The sequence below is a fragment of the Choristoneura fumiferana genome, chromosome 8, assembly GCF_025370935.1.
Source record: "Choristoneura fumiferana chromosome 8, NRCan_CFum_1, whole genome shotgun sequence".
NCBI classification, from domain to species: Eukaryota; Metazoa; Arthropoda; class Insecta; order Lepidoptera; family Tortricidae; genus Choristoneura; species Choristoneura fumiferana.
In genome coordinates, this window is record NC_133479.1 from 8,576,571 (window position 1) to 8,596,412 (window position 19,842).

A 19,842-nucleotide genomic window follows, 5' to 3' on the forward strand; every position below is an offset into this window, starting at 1 on the left:
CGGAGATTTGCGTAGCCTTGTGTACGAAGGGCCTAAGGGTGGGCGAGGTCGTCGCTCGCGCAGGATAACCACTCGCGCGCATTCTCACACACGGCGGTACGAAGGGAATTGCTTTGGAGGCGGAGCGATGAGAACGTAAGTACGAATATCCATCAAGTAGTAGTAGAGTATCTTAAAATTTCCAATCCCAAATTTAGGCAGGAAATTATTTTGAAAATAATAACGCAAGGATCAAGAAGTCCAACATACAGGGTGAAAACGATAAAGAGCGAGCTCTATCAAACGGTACCAATAATAGGTTACAGAATAACCTGGACCTATCCGAAAAATCAATGTCTCCAGCTTCCATACATTTAGTACAGGCAATGAGATACTAGATAACAATATTAGGAGTGTTAAAAAATTTAATTAAATAATAAACTCTTATAATAAACTCGTAAATTACATTCTTATTTAAGGAATTATCAAGAGATGAGTGCCATGTGGCTGTACTAAATGTATGGAAGCTGGAAACATTGAATTTTCAGATAGGTCCAGGTTATTCTGTAACCTATTATTGGTACCGTTTGATAGAGCTCGTGAAGCACTTTTAGGATCAGTAACCAGTTTTTCGATATCTTGTATAGTTTAAAAATCGAGTGACATCGCTTATCGTTTCCATCCTGTATCATCCTGTTCGCTGTTCCCTGCGCGAGTTCATATTGTTATTTTGATTAAGTCCACCATCGTGGACGTCACATGATATCAATAATTATTGATTGAAAACCACAAATCAGAACAGTGAGTTAACAGTTAATAAAACAAAGTAGATAATAGGCAACTTATTGTATAATCAGAGAAGGGGAACGCATACAACGTGATGATAACACATAAAGAACTACGAAATGGTTTTGTGGGATTAGGAGAATTCAGAGCTTTACCTATAAAGAAAGCATGTACTCAAAAAATTTCGTGAAATGAAAAAAATTATAACCATTTTTTTTACCGACTACAAAAAACCATGAAAATAATTTTCTACCAGTTTGAGCCAGCAGGAGTGATTGAAGCCCAATATATAGTATGCAGGTGAAGTAGACGACTACATATAGTAGTCTCGTGCTGAGGCACAGACTTCAAACTGGCAGAAAATTATTTTCATGGTTTTTTGTAGACGGATCAAATTTTTGTTATAATTTTTTTTTTCACGCTTTTTGTGTAAATAATCTGAGACAATAGTTTAATGTCAACTGCTCGTCACCTTTTACGAAATACTGCTTTTCCGACATAGAGACGTTCATTATTGAGGAATCCTGGTGCTTTACCACCCGTTCCGTTTCACCATATGCATTACGACGAGCATAAATTGCTTAGCAACTGTGTTAAAGTAATTAAAATTCAGCCCGTGAAATACTTGTTATTGAGTAGCTATGGTGGTCAACTGTGGTCTTCATCATCAGTTCCACTTCACCAAATGATGATTTTCAAGAGCAAATGCACGAGTTACTACTAAATATGTATGTCCAAATTACCATACAATATTTGAAGAGTTCCTTCGATTTCCTAAGGATCCAATCATCAGATCCTGATTTGATACTTATGGGACCTAAGTGAAGCCATTGAAGGTATTCCTATACGAACGAAAAAAATTTTTTAATCGGTTCACAAATGAGTTCTGAGGTAACAAACAAAAAAATTATACAAAAAATACAACCGAATTAATAACCTCCTCCTTTTTTGAAATCGGTTAAAAATGCAGTTAATCTTGCGATTCTACTTTACATAAAATCAGCATATTTTTTTTTTCGCAATTATACATTTAAATTGCCTAACTAAGAACCAGAAACGGGGCCTTAGGATATCTATAAAACAAGGGTGCTTCGTAGTTCGAGAGTGGCGCAGGCGCAGCTCGGCACGGCGGGCGGCGGCGCCAGCGGTTCCCGGAACACCACGGAATGCGACTATTTACAACTTTTACCTATTTGGTAACGTTTACAATACGTGCACGTATTACAATGAGACGCAGCGAGACTACATACCGTAGATGATGCAAGCGTTTTATTAGCTTAGGTTGCGGCAGTTACGACTGACGCTATAAGGAAAATTGGTTTAAAAAGCTTGGCTGCCTGTAAGATTTTCTTAGGGTTGAAACTGAAAATAGTAGCTTACTAAAAACGTCATTTTAAATTGTTTCTTAAGCAATTATACTTTTTTCCGTTATTTGGATCGATCATTGGTAGAGTCTAGCCGCTAGTCTCGTAACTATGACGAAAGAAAAGCTCTTGGCGTAGGAACGTTCTAGGTAAGCAATACAAATAAAACAAGGATCCACCAAATGCATTTCACAAATCGCTTAATTCAACACAAATAACTTTTGTGTTAAATCTAATTATAACCCAATATACCTAAGAGGGACCACAGCACGAGGCGAGTCGGGTGGCTGAGGCCGGCTGCAGTTGCTAAATGAATTAGCCAGAACAGAAATGGGGTCGGGCTGTCTGGCTGCGTTGGCATCCGGCCTAACGGCGCGCGGCGCATTCTCTAGCCGCTCGCCAACGTCTAACTAGCGAGAGATGCGACCGAAAACATATAACACTACTTCAACAAGTGCGTGTTGATGCTACGTCGTTATGCGGGAGGAGGTTGTATAGAGGAAATCGAACATTGTAAATAAGACTAGCAATCTCAGTCGATCGGATTTGTTGGTGGTTGAAGAATTGAAGAATGTTACGTGCGCAAAAATGGAGAAGACCCAGAGGACTAATTATAAGCGAAGAAAGGGTTTTTTTCTTCAACGCCTCAGATTATTTAATTCTTGCACTATTATCTAATCTGTGCCATAATTAAATAATATTCTTTTCTCTGCAGTTCATCAAATCAAGCGGGAAGCTAGCTTTTTTTGTGCAGGAAAGCTTCAGTTCCCTGAAGGTGACTGAAAATCATTACGTAGAGTCGGACTTGTAGGAGCACACCTAAATGTGTAGAGTGAGTATCGCTAGATTTTGTTTTGGAGATCCAATTTGGGAGAAGTTACTTTCAGTCCATGACGGCAAGATCTTAACTGCAGAGTTAGAGAAGTGGTTTAAAAGTATCATGAAAATGAGGAGTCTAAACACACTCTTTCTCACATCGATTCGATAAAAATTTACTACTTAATAGGCTGGACGACTTAAAAAAACTGTTTAGTCCGTCAGTTAGATAATTAAAAAAATATTGTACACGTATTTTTTCTTTTGTTTGACAAACAAAAAATGACGTGGATACATTGCTTAGCAGTTTCGAGTAAGTCACTATATAGTACGATTTTTACCTAATAGTGACCTTACAGGCCCCCACTCCGGAAGTTTGATGATCTATACCTTTGTCGATTTTTAATAATTTGATAAACCAAAAAATACGTGTCCCATATGTTTCCATAATCGAACTGTCGGACTAAATTGAATGATATATTTCTAACCAAGTTCGTCATCCCTATTGTGTTTGTTTATGTAGGTATTTAATGTTAAACCTCAACCAAGGTTTCTACAAATAAGAAGTAGTTAACGAAGAAAATAGCATTATATTCTGTTTCTTATTAATAGTATAAACTATTAGAGATTATTATGAAAAGCCCTTAGACTTCGATGAAACAAGCTGTCATAACTTTTGAACATTCCAACATTTCACGCTTGACCACACTATCATTCTATTTCGTCTTTGATCGAAACAATAAAATGAAAAAAAAAAGCTTTTAAAATTTCATAAATCGTCAGTTCTATGAAACAGAAAATGAACATCGGCTTTAGTTAGATCCACGTGTTAAAGCGTGGACGGCGGGAACTATTTTCCGGTGGTCGATATAAAATAATTTAAAGCGTCTGGTAGTGACGCGTTGTCGTCTGCGGGCCGGGAGTGGCTATCAAAGCCCCACTGCCAACTAAATTTATTTTATAGTTTAACGACAAATTGTTGACACAAATGATACACTAGTGAGTTAGAGGCGGTGAAAAACATTCAAATGCGCAGTTCACGAACATAAACTGGTCTGGCTCGAGGATTAACGACTTTGGGATACATAATTTCAGGTGACAGGCTTGAGTTACCAACCAGGCGTTGATAAGGAAGTGTTAAGATGCACCGAAGGCAATAATTCATTTTATTACTTACCTTATAAACTTCTCAGTCTTGCGTGTTGACGGGCGATGGACAGGCATTTGGCGTGTTTTCAGATATTATTAATAACTGGTGGCGGAAAAACATTTTACTTACCAGAAAGCCCTCCAAGTTGAGAAGCCGGCGGCCTGCAGCGGCAAACTAACCGCCAGGCCTTCGGGGAAGTTCTGGATCCCAATTCCCAGGGCCAACGTCCTGGGGACAATAGAAGACGATATTAGGCAACGTCAAAAGCTATCAAAGTTGTAAAGAATTGAGAAAGAATGAAGAAATGAATGAATGAAAAAAGTTTATTCAACACACACACATAATAGACACACAAAAGTTACAAAAATATTTGAAATACAAAATATGAAATAATATAATATACAATATGAGACTCCATTTTCTCTTGGCGATTGATTGGAAACGTTGATTTGACGCTAATTGTGAAATTTACTATTATTCACGAGTAGCAGTTTGTAAATTACAAATATGGTTAATGGTACAAATCATCAGAGCCCTATAAGTGTGTGATGTACACAATATTTGGGAAGGCTCTTGTTTAATTACGATAAGTTTTCATACTATCATTTGTTCTGAAAAAGAGTGGTAAACTAGCAAGTGGCCACGTGATGGTATAGTACATTGTGTCTTAAGGGCGGTAAACAAGGAATTACGAACGAGAGTCTATTAGAAGCCCGAAGTCGAAGACTGAGGGCTTTAATGAGTCGATGTTCGTAATTCTAGTACCGCCCGTGCGACATACAATGTTTTTCATCACATTTGCGAGTAAAATTGTATATTTGTAAAAGAAAAACTAATATTTTTTTCAAAAATTGCCGATACCGTTGTCTACGCTCTTGGCATTAATCATACATTTGTATGGATAATTTTCGTGTCACAATGGAAAAAGTTAAGGGAAATTATAATTACCTGCTAACGCAGCTTTAACGGTGTGCAACTTTTTGGTCTTCACCCTTATAATGTTTCGGCGAATAACGTTTGGCAACCTGTTTCATTTCGCAACTTTTCATTTCAAAACTGTTTAATATTTCTGAAACAATAAATATTTCAGGATTTTTATAAAACTATCTTAACCTATCCTAAAGGGTTAGACGATGGTCCTGAAATAAATCCTAAAATATTTACGTTACGTTGCGAAAAGGCAGTACCCGACATAGACGTTTAAAGTGAATTAAGCTTTATATTATTAAATATATGAATTCCTAAGCTCGCTGCAACCAAGTTAATCAGCATCCATTACCATTAGATAGCTCAGTTAAGATATGTTTACAGCGATATCTTTAAGGTAGGTACAGATTTTGTTACATCTTCATAACTTACATAGATTGCATGGAAAATACCGTTAACGTGAAAAGTAGTTAAGTATGCAAAGTTCAAGTAACGCAAAGATGCGATGTTACGAGTACAAGCGAGTGCACTAACGTCGTGGCGGCCGGGAGAATAGAGGTAGGTATGTCTTGTCTATGCATTCCAAGCGAGGACGTCCCCCTCGCCGCTGCCTCCGCTCTAGAAATGCGATTAACTGTACACTTGTACAGTGTACAGCCTCCGGTACTACCGTTCCTGCTAGAGGTCGCTGTAGTTTAATAGTATGTACCTACATACAGTATTAGCAACATTAGCATAAGCAAGTTCCTAGTTATTTGTATGACGAAGCATCCTAGATGCAATTGTATATAATGATCGGCCATCATTGGTAACTCGGAATGTGACGTCTGTTACTTAACTTACGAGTACATGCAAACATAAGGAGGAAGGTACTCTTAATGTATCTTTTTCTTCTTTAATTGGGTCTTGTTTAGTTAATTTAGTTTTTCTATAAATATTATAGGATAAGTTGGATTAGGGATAAGATCGCGTTTATACATCTCTTATCCTTGTTATCTGTTAATTTCTCGTTTTATATGTATACAATAAAGAATGATACCTACAATACAATTATTGTGCTAAAGCATAAATATTCAACGAACGAATATGAAAGCTCTTGCTTTTCTTGCACTTATTCGTTTATTTCATCTAAATATTCTTCTTAAATGGGAATAGAAGAAGCATTTCTGTTTTTCAGTTTATAAACTTCCGCAAATAAAAGTTATTGGAAACTAGAAACAGTTCATGTTGCCTGAGAATAATTACACTACTTGGCTTTCAGTTTCAGAAAATAATAAACTGTTAGCCTAAAAACTACCAACAAGAGAGTATAAGAAGCTCTATGTTTTAGAGAGTGGCCACAGTAGCTGGAGGAGTTGACCACATTCACTGCTAATATTCTAGTTTTGTGAAGGAAACTTAAACAAGATCCGTTTGACTCAATAGTCATGGGTACTTGTAACGTGAAGTCAGTGACGGAAAACTCAATAAACATGCACGGAGGCGGCAGCGCCTTTGAACCGGTGAAAGCTGCTCACGTGCAGCGTGAGTAGGTACTGTACTGCTGAATTTAAGGAATGTACGTTGACGACAGTGTTATATCTATCTCATTAGATATACGGATAGGATTGTCATCTATAAACCAATAAACCATTGTTATTCTTATTGCATCACTTAATCAGTCGTAGGTACTAACATTTGGAATTATTAGGTAATCTCTGCTAAAACTTTAAACTTGAAACCAGTTACGTGAAAAGGTTAATGAAGAAAAACTTGTGTTTTTTTTTTAATTCAGTGGTTGGAATAGGCTGCTCATAATCAAATGGCAGCTTTGTCTGCCATATAGAGACGAAAATTTGTTCAGAAGAGAGAATATAAGCTTCTTTACAAGAAATAGACTGTCGGTGAATAAGGAAAAGAAAGAACGACTAGATCATCTAGACACAATATCTAGACTGCTTGTTTTTTCTTTGATGGTAAACGTGTCACTAAAAGAGATTTAATTTGGTACGCGCATTATTGTGAATTGTGGCCACTTTTGAGATGCACTTAATTATGCGGATGAATAAAAAGGTTGCTTTGAAAATAATTAATTTAGAGGTGATGCCTACCTATATTTGGATGACGACTTTTATATTAAAGTTAAAGTATCGCTCGATTTATTTATGATTAAGTAATTGATTAAGTAACTATAACGTAAAAATATTAATTGAGTCAATAAATATTCACCGAACAAGCTGTAGCTGTACGAGTCGAGACAGTTTTTGTTGAAATTAGCTCTAGAAAATTATAAATATGCACAGAAGTGACGTTATATCTTGTTTTCGTTAGATGCTTTGGTTCAAAAAACCAATCAACACGTTGGCTCATGAATCATGTGTATAGCGACTTAATACCTCAACAGTTTAGTATTAAAATATTAGGTACCTACTGCGTTAGGACATGCATAATATAAAATTTTTGCATTATAATTTTAAATTAGCTGTATTGCATAGTCGATGTTCTAAGATATTCGGTTATGTGGCAATAAAAGTTATCCGCCGCCAGTCACAAAGAATATCTTACGCATCATCATTGCTTTAAAAGTTTTCTGTGTCACGGAAACGACTGTGGCCGCGGTCTATTATGTCAACCGATACAGACATTTTGGTGAACTGAATGGCGCTGACTCCGGACATATCCGAATTCCAATTACATCACAGACGAGTCCATTTCACTTTCCGACCTACCCGGAAGTGAATTCCTAAGCAAGAGCATACGGCGCGGCCGAATTTTCAGCGGGGCGACCGAAACGCGACTCACGGTCCGAACGCGTAGAGTCCTAGCAGATACCGGCAATAGAATGTGTCGAAGGCACGCACGAAACACCGATGCGGATGTGAACGTTCGGAATCGTCGTTCAAAATGTGACTTAGTTTTAGTGCGTTAGAGTGTAAATCGTTTTGATAATATGAGCGATAGTCGCGAAAGTACTAGCAACTTTCACGGCACGATGGGGGAGCAAGAGCCGGCGGTAGCGGAGGCCCTGCCGACGGGCCATTGACGACACCGTGACCCACATACCGGGGCCTCATTCATGCCGCGGCCTCGCGCAGGACCCGCGCACACTTGCCGCGGCGCTGCCACTGTGACACCGGAATTTCCATCGACCACTTGCACAACTCGCGGAGCAGCCGCTGCCGCTGTCGCAACGGCCCGCATGCTGCCGCCACGCGGCCGCGGTCCGAGCCCGCGCCGGCTCCGCTGCGCTGACGCCCAGGCCGTTCCACCATCACCGCACTTGTTCAATTAAACTCCTCACATTACATGCGCAATCAACCAAGACAAATCGTTCTTTCTTTAAGATAAATACTTCTTCCAGTGATAAATATCTATTAATTCTTAATCACATTACAATTATCCTACAATGATGCAAAGGTCGTGGTAAAATTCACGACCTTAATGAAATAAAGAATGATTGACAAGCGTTTTGAAGCTGAAACATCGAGGAAGAGCGTGTGATGTCATCTAAACTAGCATCTAGGACGCGCGTCCGCAGATTAGCAGAGGATTAAACGTGAGAAACACATGTTCACTCACACGTTCCCATTTATAAATTCTTCTCATAATGTTCGCGCAATTTAGAACGTTTTATGTTAACGATCATTCATAAAATGACTATTCGGAAACCCGCTAATTGCCATCAAACAAATTAAGCAGAAGAATTGAATATTTGTTTTTTTATTATTATTATCTTATTCAAAAATAGGAATCGATGTAAAATTTCATATTAATATTAGCTTTGAACTTTAGACAAAGTAAAAGTATCAGACAAAGTAAATGACATCTTCGTGATCCGCTTTAAACGTTGATGTGTGAATAAACATACGCATTTAAATAAGGCTAGTTAACTAAGGCCGTCTTGCAGGAAAAAATAATTCTAGATTTTGTAGTTAATCCAGGCTTATGCTTGACAGTTCCATACAATTTGACACTACTAAACTGAGCTTAACGCTAACTCGAGATTTATGTGTTTACTGCAAGTGGGCCTAAGTTCAAGTCTTGAAAACATACATTCAAGGTTTTGATGTCATTTCGATAGATAAAACGCAATCGATATCCGCATGCTAATTCGTAGCTCGACGTGTCAATTGTGTGCATTTGCCAGTAAAGTAACAACCTACCTTGTCTCGAGCCTTATCATTTCCTTTGCCTTGGCATGTAGACAACTGCTATAGGAATACGAAGTATCACTAGGTCGTTGTCGCGTATATAGAAGGGTAATCGACAGGCGGCATTAGTTGGATTAGTGAATTGGCATTATCGTATAAATTGGTGGTATGTACGAGGTGGTTGAGCTAGGTGTCGCAGCGGCGGGTGCAGGCGGACGTGAGAGACGGGGGTCGCGGGTCGCGGGGCGGGGGCCGGCGGCTGCCAGACAGCGGGGCTCCGCATGGGAGGCTAACAGCAACCTCTTGCATCGCTCACTGCTCACCGACGAGACGGAGACGTGTGGAATATGCTCTACTTTACAGCTGTTGCATTTCGCGTGGGTATTTGAAGCGTTAAAATAAAACGTTACGTAATTGATAAAGGCTAGGTAATATGTAAAGTAGTAAATTGCTTTGTAGCTACGTTATTCAATCTGATCTATTCAAGAAACTAAATCATTTTAAGATTATGAGTAGGTATGCGTATATTTAAAAGGAAAATGTATCTACATGCTTCTACATAAATATATTTATACATCATAGATGATTTTTTATTCGCACATTTCCTTCATATTTCATGCGTAAAAGGTGCAAAAAAAAAACAAAAGCAAAAACCATAGAGCTTGGACAAGAAAGGCTGATTCATGATCATGGTTATATTTAGATAAGACTAAATAGGTACAACATCATTATTCGTTAGTTAATGAAATAATAGAAATAGAAAAATAAATTCGGTGATAGATAAATGCCAGACGTCTAACTTTAAATAAGAGTGAGGTCGAAGTTTTGAACAAGTGTAGTAGAAGATACTCGCAGGCTAATTTGATAAAGATTGCTGAAGCTTGTATGCAGCTTCCAGTATTTTATGAAACTTCCACACAGCCAATAGATGCACCGTAGTAGAGCATACAACATGACGCCGCCAGCTCTGGGGCCGTTGGCGACCGTTACTTGTGAAAATTATGTTAGAGAGTCGCGCCGCGGCGGTCAGCTTGATCACAGTATAAATAATTAATACTAACATTTAATACAAACGGCGAGGCGGGGGCGACGCACAACATACGCCTAGTCGCGGCCAGGGCGCCGATTCTCGGAGTCACCGAGATCAATCTTTACAGTGACATTATTAAATTAGTCCTGTGGAATCCAGAACACTATATGATCTTGAAAGTCGCGAAAATCGGGGCCCCGTACTTGCGCCAAATAACGCACTTTGTTGTCGCCTTGGGCGACTCCGACGATTTGTGAGTATTCTATCCTATGGAGATGAATACTCGTAATAAAGCCTGGGACAAAGACCGAGTAGCGTTATCTTAACATTCGATTTTTTCCGATACTGGTATTTGTGTCATCATCATCTTCCTACCCTATATAATATGTCCACTGCTGAATTGCTTCGCAGGTTTCTGCTGGTATGTGTATTCTGTTATACTTAATACTAGAAAGAGCATTTCGGTTCAAAATTTTCGCTTCCAAGTTTTATGGTAGGTACGAGCAGTCTCGGGAGTGCACTAAATGAAACTTTCGCAGAATTAATATTTCCAAGTACCGCCTCAAGGTACTAACTGTTTACCTAGTAGCCAGATCAGTTTACTCATAAAAAGGTCAAGAGAGGTCCAATATAGGTACCTAAGGTCTATTCATCCTTACGTGTCTTATCATGTAAACAAACACTTCTCGAATCATTTAAAATGTTGTTGCATACTTCAAGAAACTCACAAAGTATTGAAATCAACCAAGTAACCACTGAAAAATATCATTTCTAATAAGATAGCCTTCAATAATCGATAGAACGAATGAATAACCTCAAAAATATCTGCCATTGCAATGTCTGTCTAGATTGTCTATGATCGTATTGATGCGAAACGATAACTTATCGATATGGATAAATGTGGCATTAATACTTAATGTAGAGATTTCGGAAAATGCATTGAAATTAATTATAATAATTACTCGGAATTGTTGTGGTTGATTTCAATATTTATTTTAAACGAGGACGAACACGGACAGTGCGTATGGTTACGTTAAGCGTCATTTCATATTGAGTTGAATCTTCAAAAAGAAGAAAAAATATAATGAAAACTTGGCTATACTTTGCCTTTTCCACTAGAGGAAATAATCCATACTAATATTATAAATGCGAAAGTGTGTATGTTTGTTTGTTTGTACGTTTGTCCGTCTTTCAATTCAAGTCGAAACGGAGCGACGGATCGACGTGATTTTTTGCATAGAGATAAGTTTATAGGCCAGAGAGTGACATAGGCTACTTTTTATCCCGGAAAAATGCATAGTTCCCGAGGGAACAGCGCACGATAACCGAATTCCACGCTGGCGAAGCCGCGGGCAAAAGCTAGTAATAAATAAAATAAGAAGGGTTCAATTTAGAAATGTCATTCGTTTCGCTACTTCGCTTGATGTCGTACGTTATGGGTGCTTTTTTGTGATTATTCTGACGACTTTTCTTGCTTACCTACAGATTTATTTATGTTGATAGCAAAATAATCGGTCACGTTTTATGTATATTTCATCGACTTTTCCATTCACCAGCCATTGTCTATTATCACCTGTGACGTCATTTTTGTTTACATGATAAGACAAGTAAGGATGAATGGACCTTACCAAGGCTTGGATCTAACAAGGGTATACTTGGTCGAAACCTTATTTCCATTCGCATGAAAGACTGAAGATTGTCAGGTATTAATGTAGGGACGTGAATATACTGAATGGTACTATTATAATGACACTACTAGATCAACTTAACAAACAAAGCCACACCAACATACAAGCCTCTACACACACTTATAATTAACCCAGTGCCTCTCAAAATCCCTAGAGTCGAGCTTTAAATGAATTAGATGATTGGAATGTGGGCATTGGATGAACGAGCAATTAATAAATCAACAATCGAAAGCGTAAAAGATTAGCGAGATGAGAGCAGACCGCCGAATTCCTCGGCGAAGCAGGGCCGACGCGCGCGCCGCCAGGTGAGAGGCATCAATAACGACAAACTGTCCGATTGCCAAACAAAATTTACACCGCATTCAGATCACTAACTGTAAAAAGGCATCATTAAAATGACTAATCAAACGATCAACATTCAAGAATCCAGTAAATGTTAATTATATGTTGGAATTTATTGAAATTATTCGAAATAAATTAATTCTTGTAGTGATATTAGGTAGAAGGTTGGCTCTGGTCGTGTATGGAGCAGTGGAAGACTTCCATGACCGGTTGTGGTATGTGGTCCATCAAGCTCGGGTGCATGGCCCTGGAGCCGGCGTTCCCACCGCGGCTGGATCCCTGCCGAGACACCGACACTACCCCCTCCTCCCTGTATCTTATTCCACGATAATGTCCACTCCCACGCTCACGACAATGAGGGCTAAAGACAGGCGGAATATCGCTAGATGATTGCAATTGGCTCATTTAGTTAGTAGCCAATTGCAAGCAAGACCGAAACGTCAAAAACCTCGCGATACTAACGCCATTTAGCGATATTTCGCCTGTCTTTAAGCCCTCATTAAAAATGACATCTAGGCACTCGCGCCTTTTGACTAACACATCAAAGCAGGCGAAAACTAGCATATTTCGGTAATAATATAATCAGAGGACGGTACGTAAGTCTGAGTAGAAGTACGATTGGGATTTTCGTAATTTTTGGAGCAAGAACCCTTTGACTGTATTTAGTCAAAGCAAGATTCATGAAAGTTGGTATTATGGCCAATCTTTACTTAAATTAAGTAAGTACCTAAGTATATGGTAACAAGACAAGAATGTATAAGTAAAGGAGCGATGACACTGGATCATCAGTTTTGTCATTTTTGTAACCGGTGTTAAGTTTGATTGATTGAGGTGTTACTTTGCGGAGGTCCATATCAATGAGCTACACTCATTTGCCTTGCTTCTCCGCTAAAACAAAGTAACAAAACTGCAGAGAAGCAAGGTAGGTAACTAAATATAAGTGTGGTCACTATACCACACCAGATCTATTTAAATGTCATTAGGTAATTAGGAAAGGGTATATGATAAGGCAGTTTTGCAAATTGTGTTAGCTATGATAACTCTAGTTAAACTATAACCACCACGTCGGTATAGGAAAGAAAGAGTCGATATTTCCTTTAAGTAGACGTCAGAAAATCTGAAAAACGGTTGCTTATACAACCTGTTCGTCGTTATTCTTTGATTACGCATGTATTAATAGAAGTCCACCTCAACTAATAAAGTCGAAGCGTTCAGAACAACGAAGGCAGCGATTAAGAAACAATAGTAGGTACAATGGTAGAACTAGCCCTATGCTATGGTGCATCGAGATTGGCGTCGGCGCCGAGCACGTCACGCGACCGCATTCCATGGCGCCTCCATTCATGAAGCGTGAGTGAGAGGTCACCGAAGACCTTAGTGGGAACGGGATAGGAGAACGAGCGCCGTTACCCTGTATGGGAATGCAATTCGTAAGCGCACGCGCACGGATTTGATGCCGGACTTGCTGCGTCTCATTTGACGTGCCTCCGAGCCTGTAGCGGCGTCCCCTTCGCGCCCGAGGAGACGTCTCTTTGGCGCAGCATATCTACCGATGCGTTTGTTTGCATACTGGCGATGGCGGTGTGATTTGATCGATCGCCAGTTTCCTGTGAGAAATACAGGTTGTTTGTCGAGTCAGGTGGCGAGCTGCGTTACCGTTAATTCTTTGTGTGTGTCCGGACCGCACGCAATGCTCGTTCTTTATTGTCTTGTCTATTTAAGCCACATAATTAAACATCGATACCGAAAACAGTTGAAAACAATTTAATAAACAAACGAAGTAGGTACTTGAGGTACAGTCAAGTCAAACAAGACGATGTCATTCTTATATAACATATATGCGTTAACTAATGTATGCGGTACTTTTATTGTGTGTAAAAATATGAACTATGTAAGTGGAACATGGTTAGGGCATGCTCCATGACCCATGAGTAGCTTATACCCAGCTAATCCAAACTCATGCTTAAGTACGACATAAAATCACAATGTTCACATAACGTGCAGAAATAATTGTCTCCATCGAAGAACCAACATCTGATAGGTAGCGCCGCTGAACACGAAACGATTCTCGAGCAATACAAGAATAGAGCATTGTCGCCTCGATTCTGTGACGCTTAGTCACGTCCGCCTATATACGTACAATAGCGAGAAACCTAAATATAGAGCAAAGACAATATTTTGGAAGCTTTCTTTTGAAATTTGAAATGAGAACGGATAGTCTTCTCTAAAATAGCATAGCAAGAATACTGATGTGTCTTCCCCGCACGCAGCGCTTTGGTCAATTGCCCTTTTGTCTGAATCGGCATTTTCTGAAGAGGAATGAGAGTGTTGACAAGCGCTTATAAATATAAATTATCTACACTAGAAGTTTTGCTAGAATGTAACATTTTTAATGATTACCAGCTATCATTGCTAAAATTTGAAAAAGGCGATCTACATGAATGAATGTTTATAAGAAAGTGCGTTACATTTCTTTTCTGATACAGTGTTAAGTTATCAGGAATCAGACCTTATGTCGATATTCCACGGAGCTACCTTCTCGTAAATTTTTAAAGCTTTAGTGCGTGTTTACCAGATTAATTAGCTCATCACATTTTTTTTAAACGAGTACGAGTCACTGGTCAAATCTACAAGGACCATTAATGAATACAGTCATGAAATACAATGCAATGAATATAACTAGTCATAAAGTTCTAGACTTATCTTGAAATTCATCAAAATAGTTTCAAGAAGCTTAAAACACAACAATGCTGTTCAACCTTGGATGTCGTATAAATGCCAACAGCTTCGTTCCTAGAAGCACGGGTAAGCTCAATACCTAATACGGTCCCTTTGTCACAAACATCGTTTATGCAAAATACATGATGTCATTGCTGAGCAATATGTATGAACATGCATTAAGGCGCCGTGCATGCGGATTTCCTTCGCTAATGCATTCCTTGCAAGCCTTTAGGGTTACTCAGCATTTGCGTACTGGTAATCGTGCCAATGGTAAACAGGTGAATAAAATTATGAATGGGACACGTCATGACGCCCACGCCGGAGCACGTACTGTGGCCGGAGCGGCTGTGGCGACAATTATAATAAGTGGGCACTTCTCCTCCTACTTACATTCAACCATTCAAGTCGTTTGTCGATCAAGTGATCATAACTTAAACAAGTTGGTCATCTTCAACTAAATACGTAAATCTCAAGTACTAAACGTGACTTTTCGTTAACTAGGGCGATGTATATTCGCAATATGTTAACCGTTTGCAAATATCACTATCTTCTGCTTCTAAGCAGTATGACTTCATTATTTTTCAAAAGTTAAGGACTAATAAATATGTCGAGCTTTCTGTAAAGCAAATTATTACTCGATGAGCTCGTAAGTTAACGTCTTAGCACCTTTACATAATATTGCAATAACGTCAACGGCGTCAACCCTTAGTTGAATAATGGGAGCTGTTAACTGAACGTTTTATAGGCAATTAGATCGGTGACGCGGGCGCGGCTGGCATGACGCTGATATGCACGGCTGACGTGGCGCTTGCGATGTAACCAATCATAATTAGAGTAAGAATCGATTGCTTCATTACAGACTCCATCGCCTTGAAGATGCAGCTATGCAGCACTAACAAGATGATTAATCGTTTTGCACAGTTCTTGGGACCGTTGACTGTGGCCAGTTTTAGCCCATGGGACGAGCGCGGCCCGGCGCCAACTAGCAGGGCTACAGGAAATCGTAAAAGCGCATCGAGAGCGTTATTGATGCGTCTCCGGAAACGCGTTTTCCGGCGTGCCCACTTCCGCTTGTATACTTAGCTTTATGGACGCTGCGGGCCAAACTCCGCTATTTCGGTCTGCCCACAAGAGCTGCACTGTGCTACTATCTAATCAAGCGCCCGAAGGAATTTCGACTCTAAATAGTGTTAGTGATAACTTGATAAGTGCTGCCGAAATAAGGTCAATTACTACATTAAACGAATTATCGTTAACTTCAAAACGAAACTGTTTATACCGTACTATGGAATGAAACGGAGATGCAGTTTTTTTAGAGTGAAAATCCCCCCTGGTGTAGGTTAGTGAATGAGAATGTGGGTAGATGAAGGAAATAATTAAGATGTCTTGGCAGAGTATCATTTGTTTAAATACACCCTCGGTTTATAATGTTAGCCTTTTTTATGACCAAACTAGTGTTGAGCAAACCAAATACCGCACTAGGTATATGTCTATATCACCCAAAAAAAATCCTTTAGTATGCCGTGTGACGGATCCGTCCAGGCCACGCCCCCAGTGTAATGTGTACCTTATGCTTACGTGATTAGAGTCCAATTTTCTTCGGATCCGTCACGGGCCCGCCCGATTTAATTTGAGCCTAAAAACTTCCTAATTAGAATCCAACTTTCATCTTTCTTTTTGAATACCTAAAACACGGTTTACTAATGTTTCGGCGAAAAACGTTTGGCAACCTGTTTCATTTCGCAACTTTTCATTTTCCAACTGTTAAATATTTCTGAAACTGTAAATATATCAGGATTTTTATAAAAGTAACCTAACCTAACCTAAAGGGTTCTACACGATGGCCCTGAAATAAATCCTGAAATATTTACAGTTTAACCCCCTTATTCATAAAACTTAACAAGCCTATGTTAACTAACAAATGCTTTGTCCCTTTCTAACAAATACAAATGTCGAAGTGACAGATAAGGACAAACGAATTTTAGCGGCATTTTAACTAAAATAGGTTTGATTGTCGTTTATGAATAAGGGGGTTAGAGTTTGCGAAATGAAATGTTGCGAAATGAAACAGGTTGCCAAACGTTACGTTGCGAAAAGGCAGTAAGTACTCGCTAAAACACACCTATGGCGGCCAACGGCTTACCAAAGGTAATTAGACGCTTCAAATTGACGGTATTTTATTATTAGTCATTGGAACTCTACCTACATGTATGTACTAAATTTCAAGCTTTTCATCGGAGAATCGCATTAATTGTTTACGTTGTTTGTTTGTCAGTAAAGGTTTATAAACAGGAGAAATTAAAAAACCTTAACATTATCGACGACAAAGTAAGCACCGCGCTAGTTAATAATTCGTTGTGAAATGGCATGAAAGGTAATGTTGTGCTGGAGGTGGAAAAAAAATGAAAAAGCAAACAGTTGCGCATTCCATTCGACTATGCACGTGGCACATTCCAATGGGGTCATGCACCACGGCTGCGCGTGCGTGAAACAAGTGCAACGATCTACGGAACTACGCCGATGAAAAGGAATTCTTCAACTCTACCTACGAGCTAATCCCTAATTTCGAAGACGTTTTACAACGTTTAACTTAATTGAAAATAGATTAGAAAGCTTAATAGATATTCACAGAAAATGAAAAGGATTTCGTTATTTCTCCTCGGAATCTAGCGAAAATGCCTATCTTTGTCGGTTTAACTCTTTTTAAATCATTTAAGTTTTGTTTTGTGGTGAATTTCTAGTTTGGTGAAGTTTGTTCGAACTTCGTAAACTTTTTATCTCCATGGCAACGGCTTTCTGACTCGACCGCGAGGGTTGTTTAATTTGAAACAAAAATACCAAACACCCGTCAAGTCATCGGTCTCCATTACTGCCTATCCGAAGTTTGAATGGATTTAGCATGTGTCGACGCTGGATAAACATCTATTGGAGTCTTAAACATTTGCGAAATTGGGAGAATCATAAAAGTCATAGTAACAGGCAAGTACGTTTCTAAAAACCCATCGACTTTCAACACCAATTCTCCATCCTCGCACCTAAGTATAAGGCAAAGCTATTGGCCAACAAATAGCATGTTTAGATAGCATTCCATCCTTTAGGGAAAGCGTCCGAGGCGGCGGGGAGGGAGGCTCTACAGGAATGCGGCCGAACGGCCGGACGCCCGGACTCTCCCCCCTCGCCCTCCTTGCGCTTGCGCCGCTCACGGCATTTTTTTTTTTGAGCGCGGATAGTGCAAATATTGTTTGGAATATGCAATACAACGATCGAACCTTTTATATGTACTTAAAAGTGTTTTGTATCTGATGATTCTTTTGAATATGAAGAACTGTCTCTATTTTGAAGACGAAGGGCTACGGATTAGCCCGAAACATGTCGAGCTTTTTCTCCACAATTTTTCATTTTTGTTCCTTGTAAAACAATGTTCTAGCTTCAAACGTAGGTATTCCGATCGATAATAAGTCATTATTGTGTGCTACTCATCGTCGATATTGTTATTATAGCATTGCTAACATATTGGTATCTACTTAGTTAAAATAAATAATTTGAAAAGATAGGAAGTTTTTAAAGTTACTACTTTATATTAGAATAAAATCAATTCTGATGGCGAAATTTAAGGAAAACAAATAACTGCGACTGCTGCTGTTTTAGCGATAAGACCGCCTGTCTACCTGATTTTTAGGGTTCCGGAGCCAAAATGGCAAAAACGGAACCCTTATAGTTTCGCCATGTCTGTCTGTCTGTCTGTCTGTCCGTCCGTCCGCGGCTTTGCTCAGGGACTATCAATGCTAGAAAGCTGTAATTTTGTACGGATATATATGTAAACTATGCCGACAAAATGGTACAATAAAAAATTAAAAAACATTTTTTTAGGGTACCTCCCATACACGTAAAGTGGGGGTGTTTTTTTTTTCTCATCGAACCCTATAGTGTGGGGTATCGTTGGATAGGTCTTTTAAAACCATTAGGGGTTGGCTGAGATGATTTTTCGATTCAGTGATTTGTTTGCGAAATATTCAACTTTAAAGTGCAAATTTTCATTAAAATCGAGCGTCCCCCCCCCCCTCTAAAATCTAAACCGGTGGGTGGAAAAATTTGAAAAAATTCAGGATGGTAGTAAGTATACCAAACTTTAAAGGAAAACTATAACGGTTAAGTTTGCTTGAGAATTATTAGTAGGTAGTTTAAGAGTAAATAGAAGCCTAAGGTATAAAATATACCTAAACTATGGAAGATTCCGTATAAAATACGAAATCCTGAGAAAAATATTACTTAATTTTTTCGTAATGGCTACGGAACCCTATTTCGGGCGTGTCCGACACGCTCTTGGCCGGTTTTTTTATTTTTGTAATGTCACTGTACTTATTTTGGTGATCAATAAAGAATATTTGTATTGTTTTGTATTGACCTGCTTGTTACGGTTTTTTCACCGTCCTATGTTACTGATTAATGTAAGTGCGCAAAGTTCTGATAAACCATAAAGCTTTCATACACAAATATTCGAACAGAACCAATCGTTATATCGACCGCTAAACCTGAATCCAGGGCATGAATACTAAATACCTACGCCAGAAAGGAAAAAGGGGAAATAATCTAACGCGCGGTCGCATTCCGAATTCCGAGGGTCGGCTCGTAAATTAGGGGCGAGCATCACGCATCAGGGCTATTCTAGCCTTTACCCATATCTGTACTTAAATTGTCTACTACAAATGTGCCATAATGTGCTTTGACGTTTCGAGTTTTGGAGCGCAATGTGGTATTCCGGGTTCCATCAGTGAGGACTGATGGGTTAAGAGGTTAACCCCAAGTATGCTGCGATATATAGCTACATGAACACGCATATCTTGCATAAACTTAGCTATCATAAGGTCGCGGGTGAGCTAAGAAATTCTTTTAGTTCATACATAGCGCA

The 19,842-nt window shown here is 39.1% G+C and overlaps 1 protein-coding gene across 1 annotated transcript in view; it reads right to left on the bottom strand.

Annotated features, from left to right (window-relative positions):
- Nucleotides 1–19,842, bottom strand: part of LOC141430342 (zinc transporter ZIP11-like) — a gene marked incomplete in the record, with an annotated part of 67,574 nt that overhangs the window by 35,199 nt on the left and 12,533 nt on the right. The window contains 1 exon segment of the mRNA XM_074091003.1: nucleotides 4,225–4,323. Coding sequence (XP_073947104.1) covers nucleotides 4,225–4,323 — 99 coding nt within the window.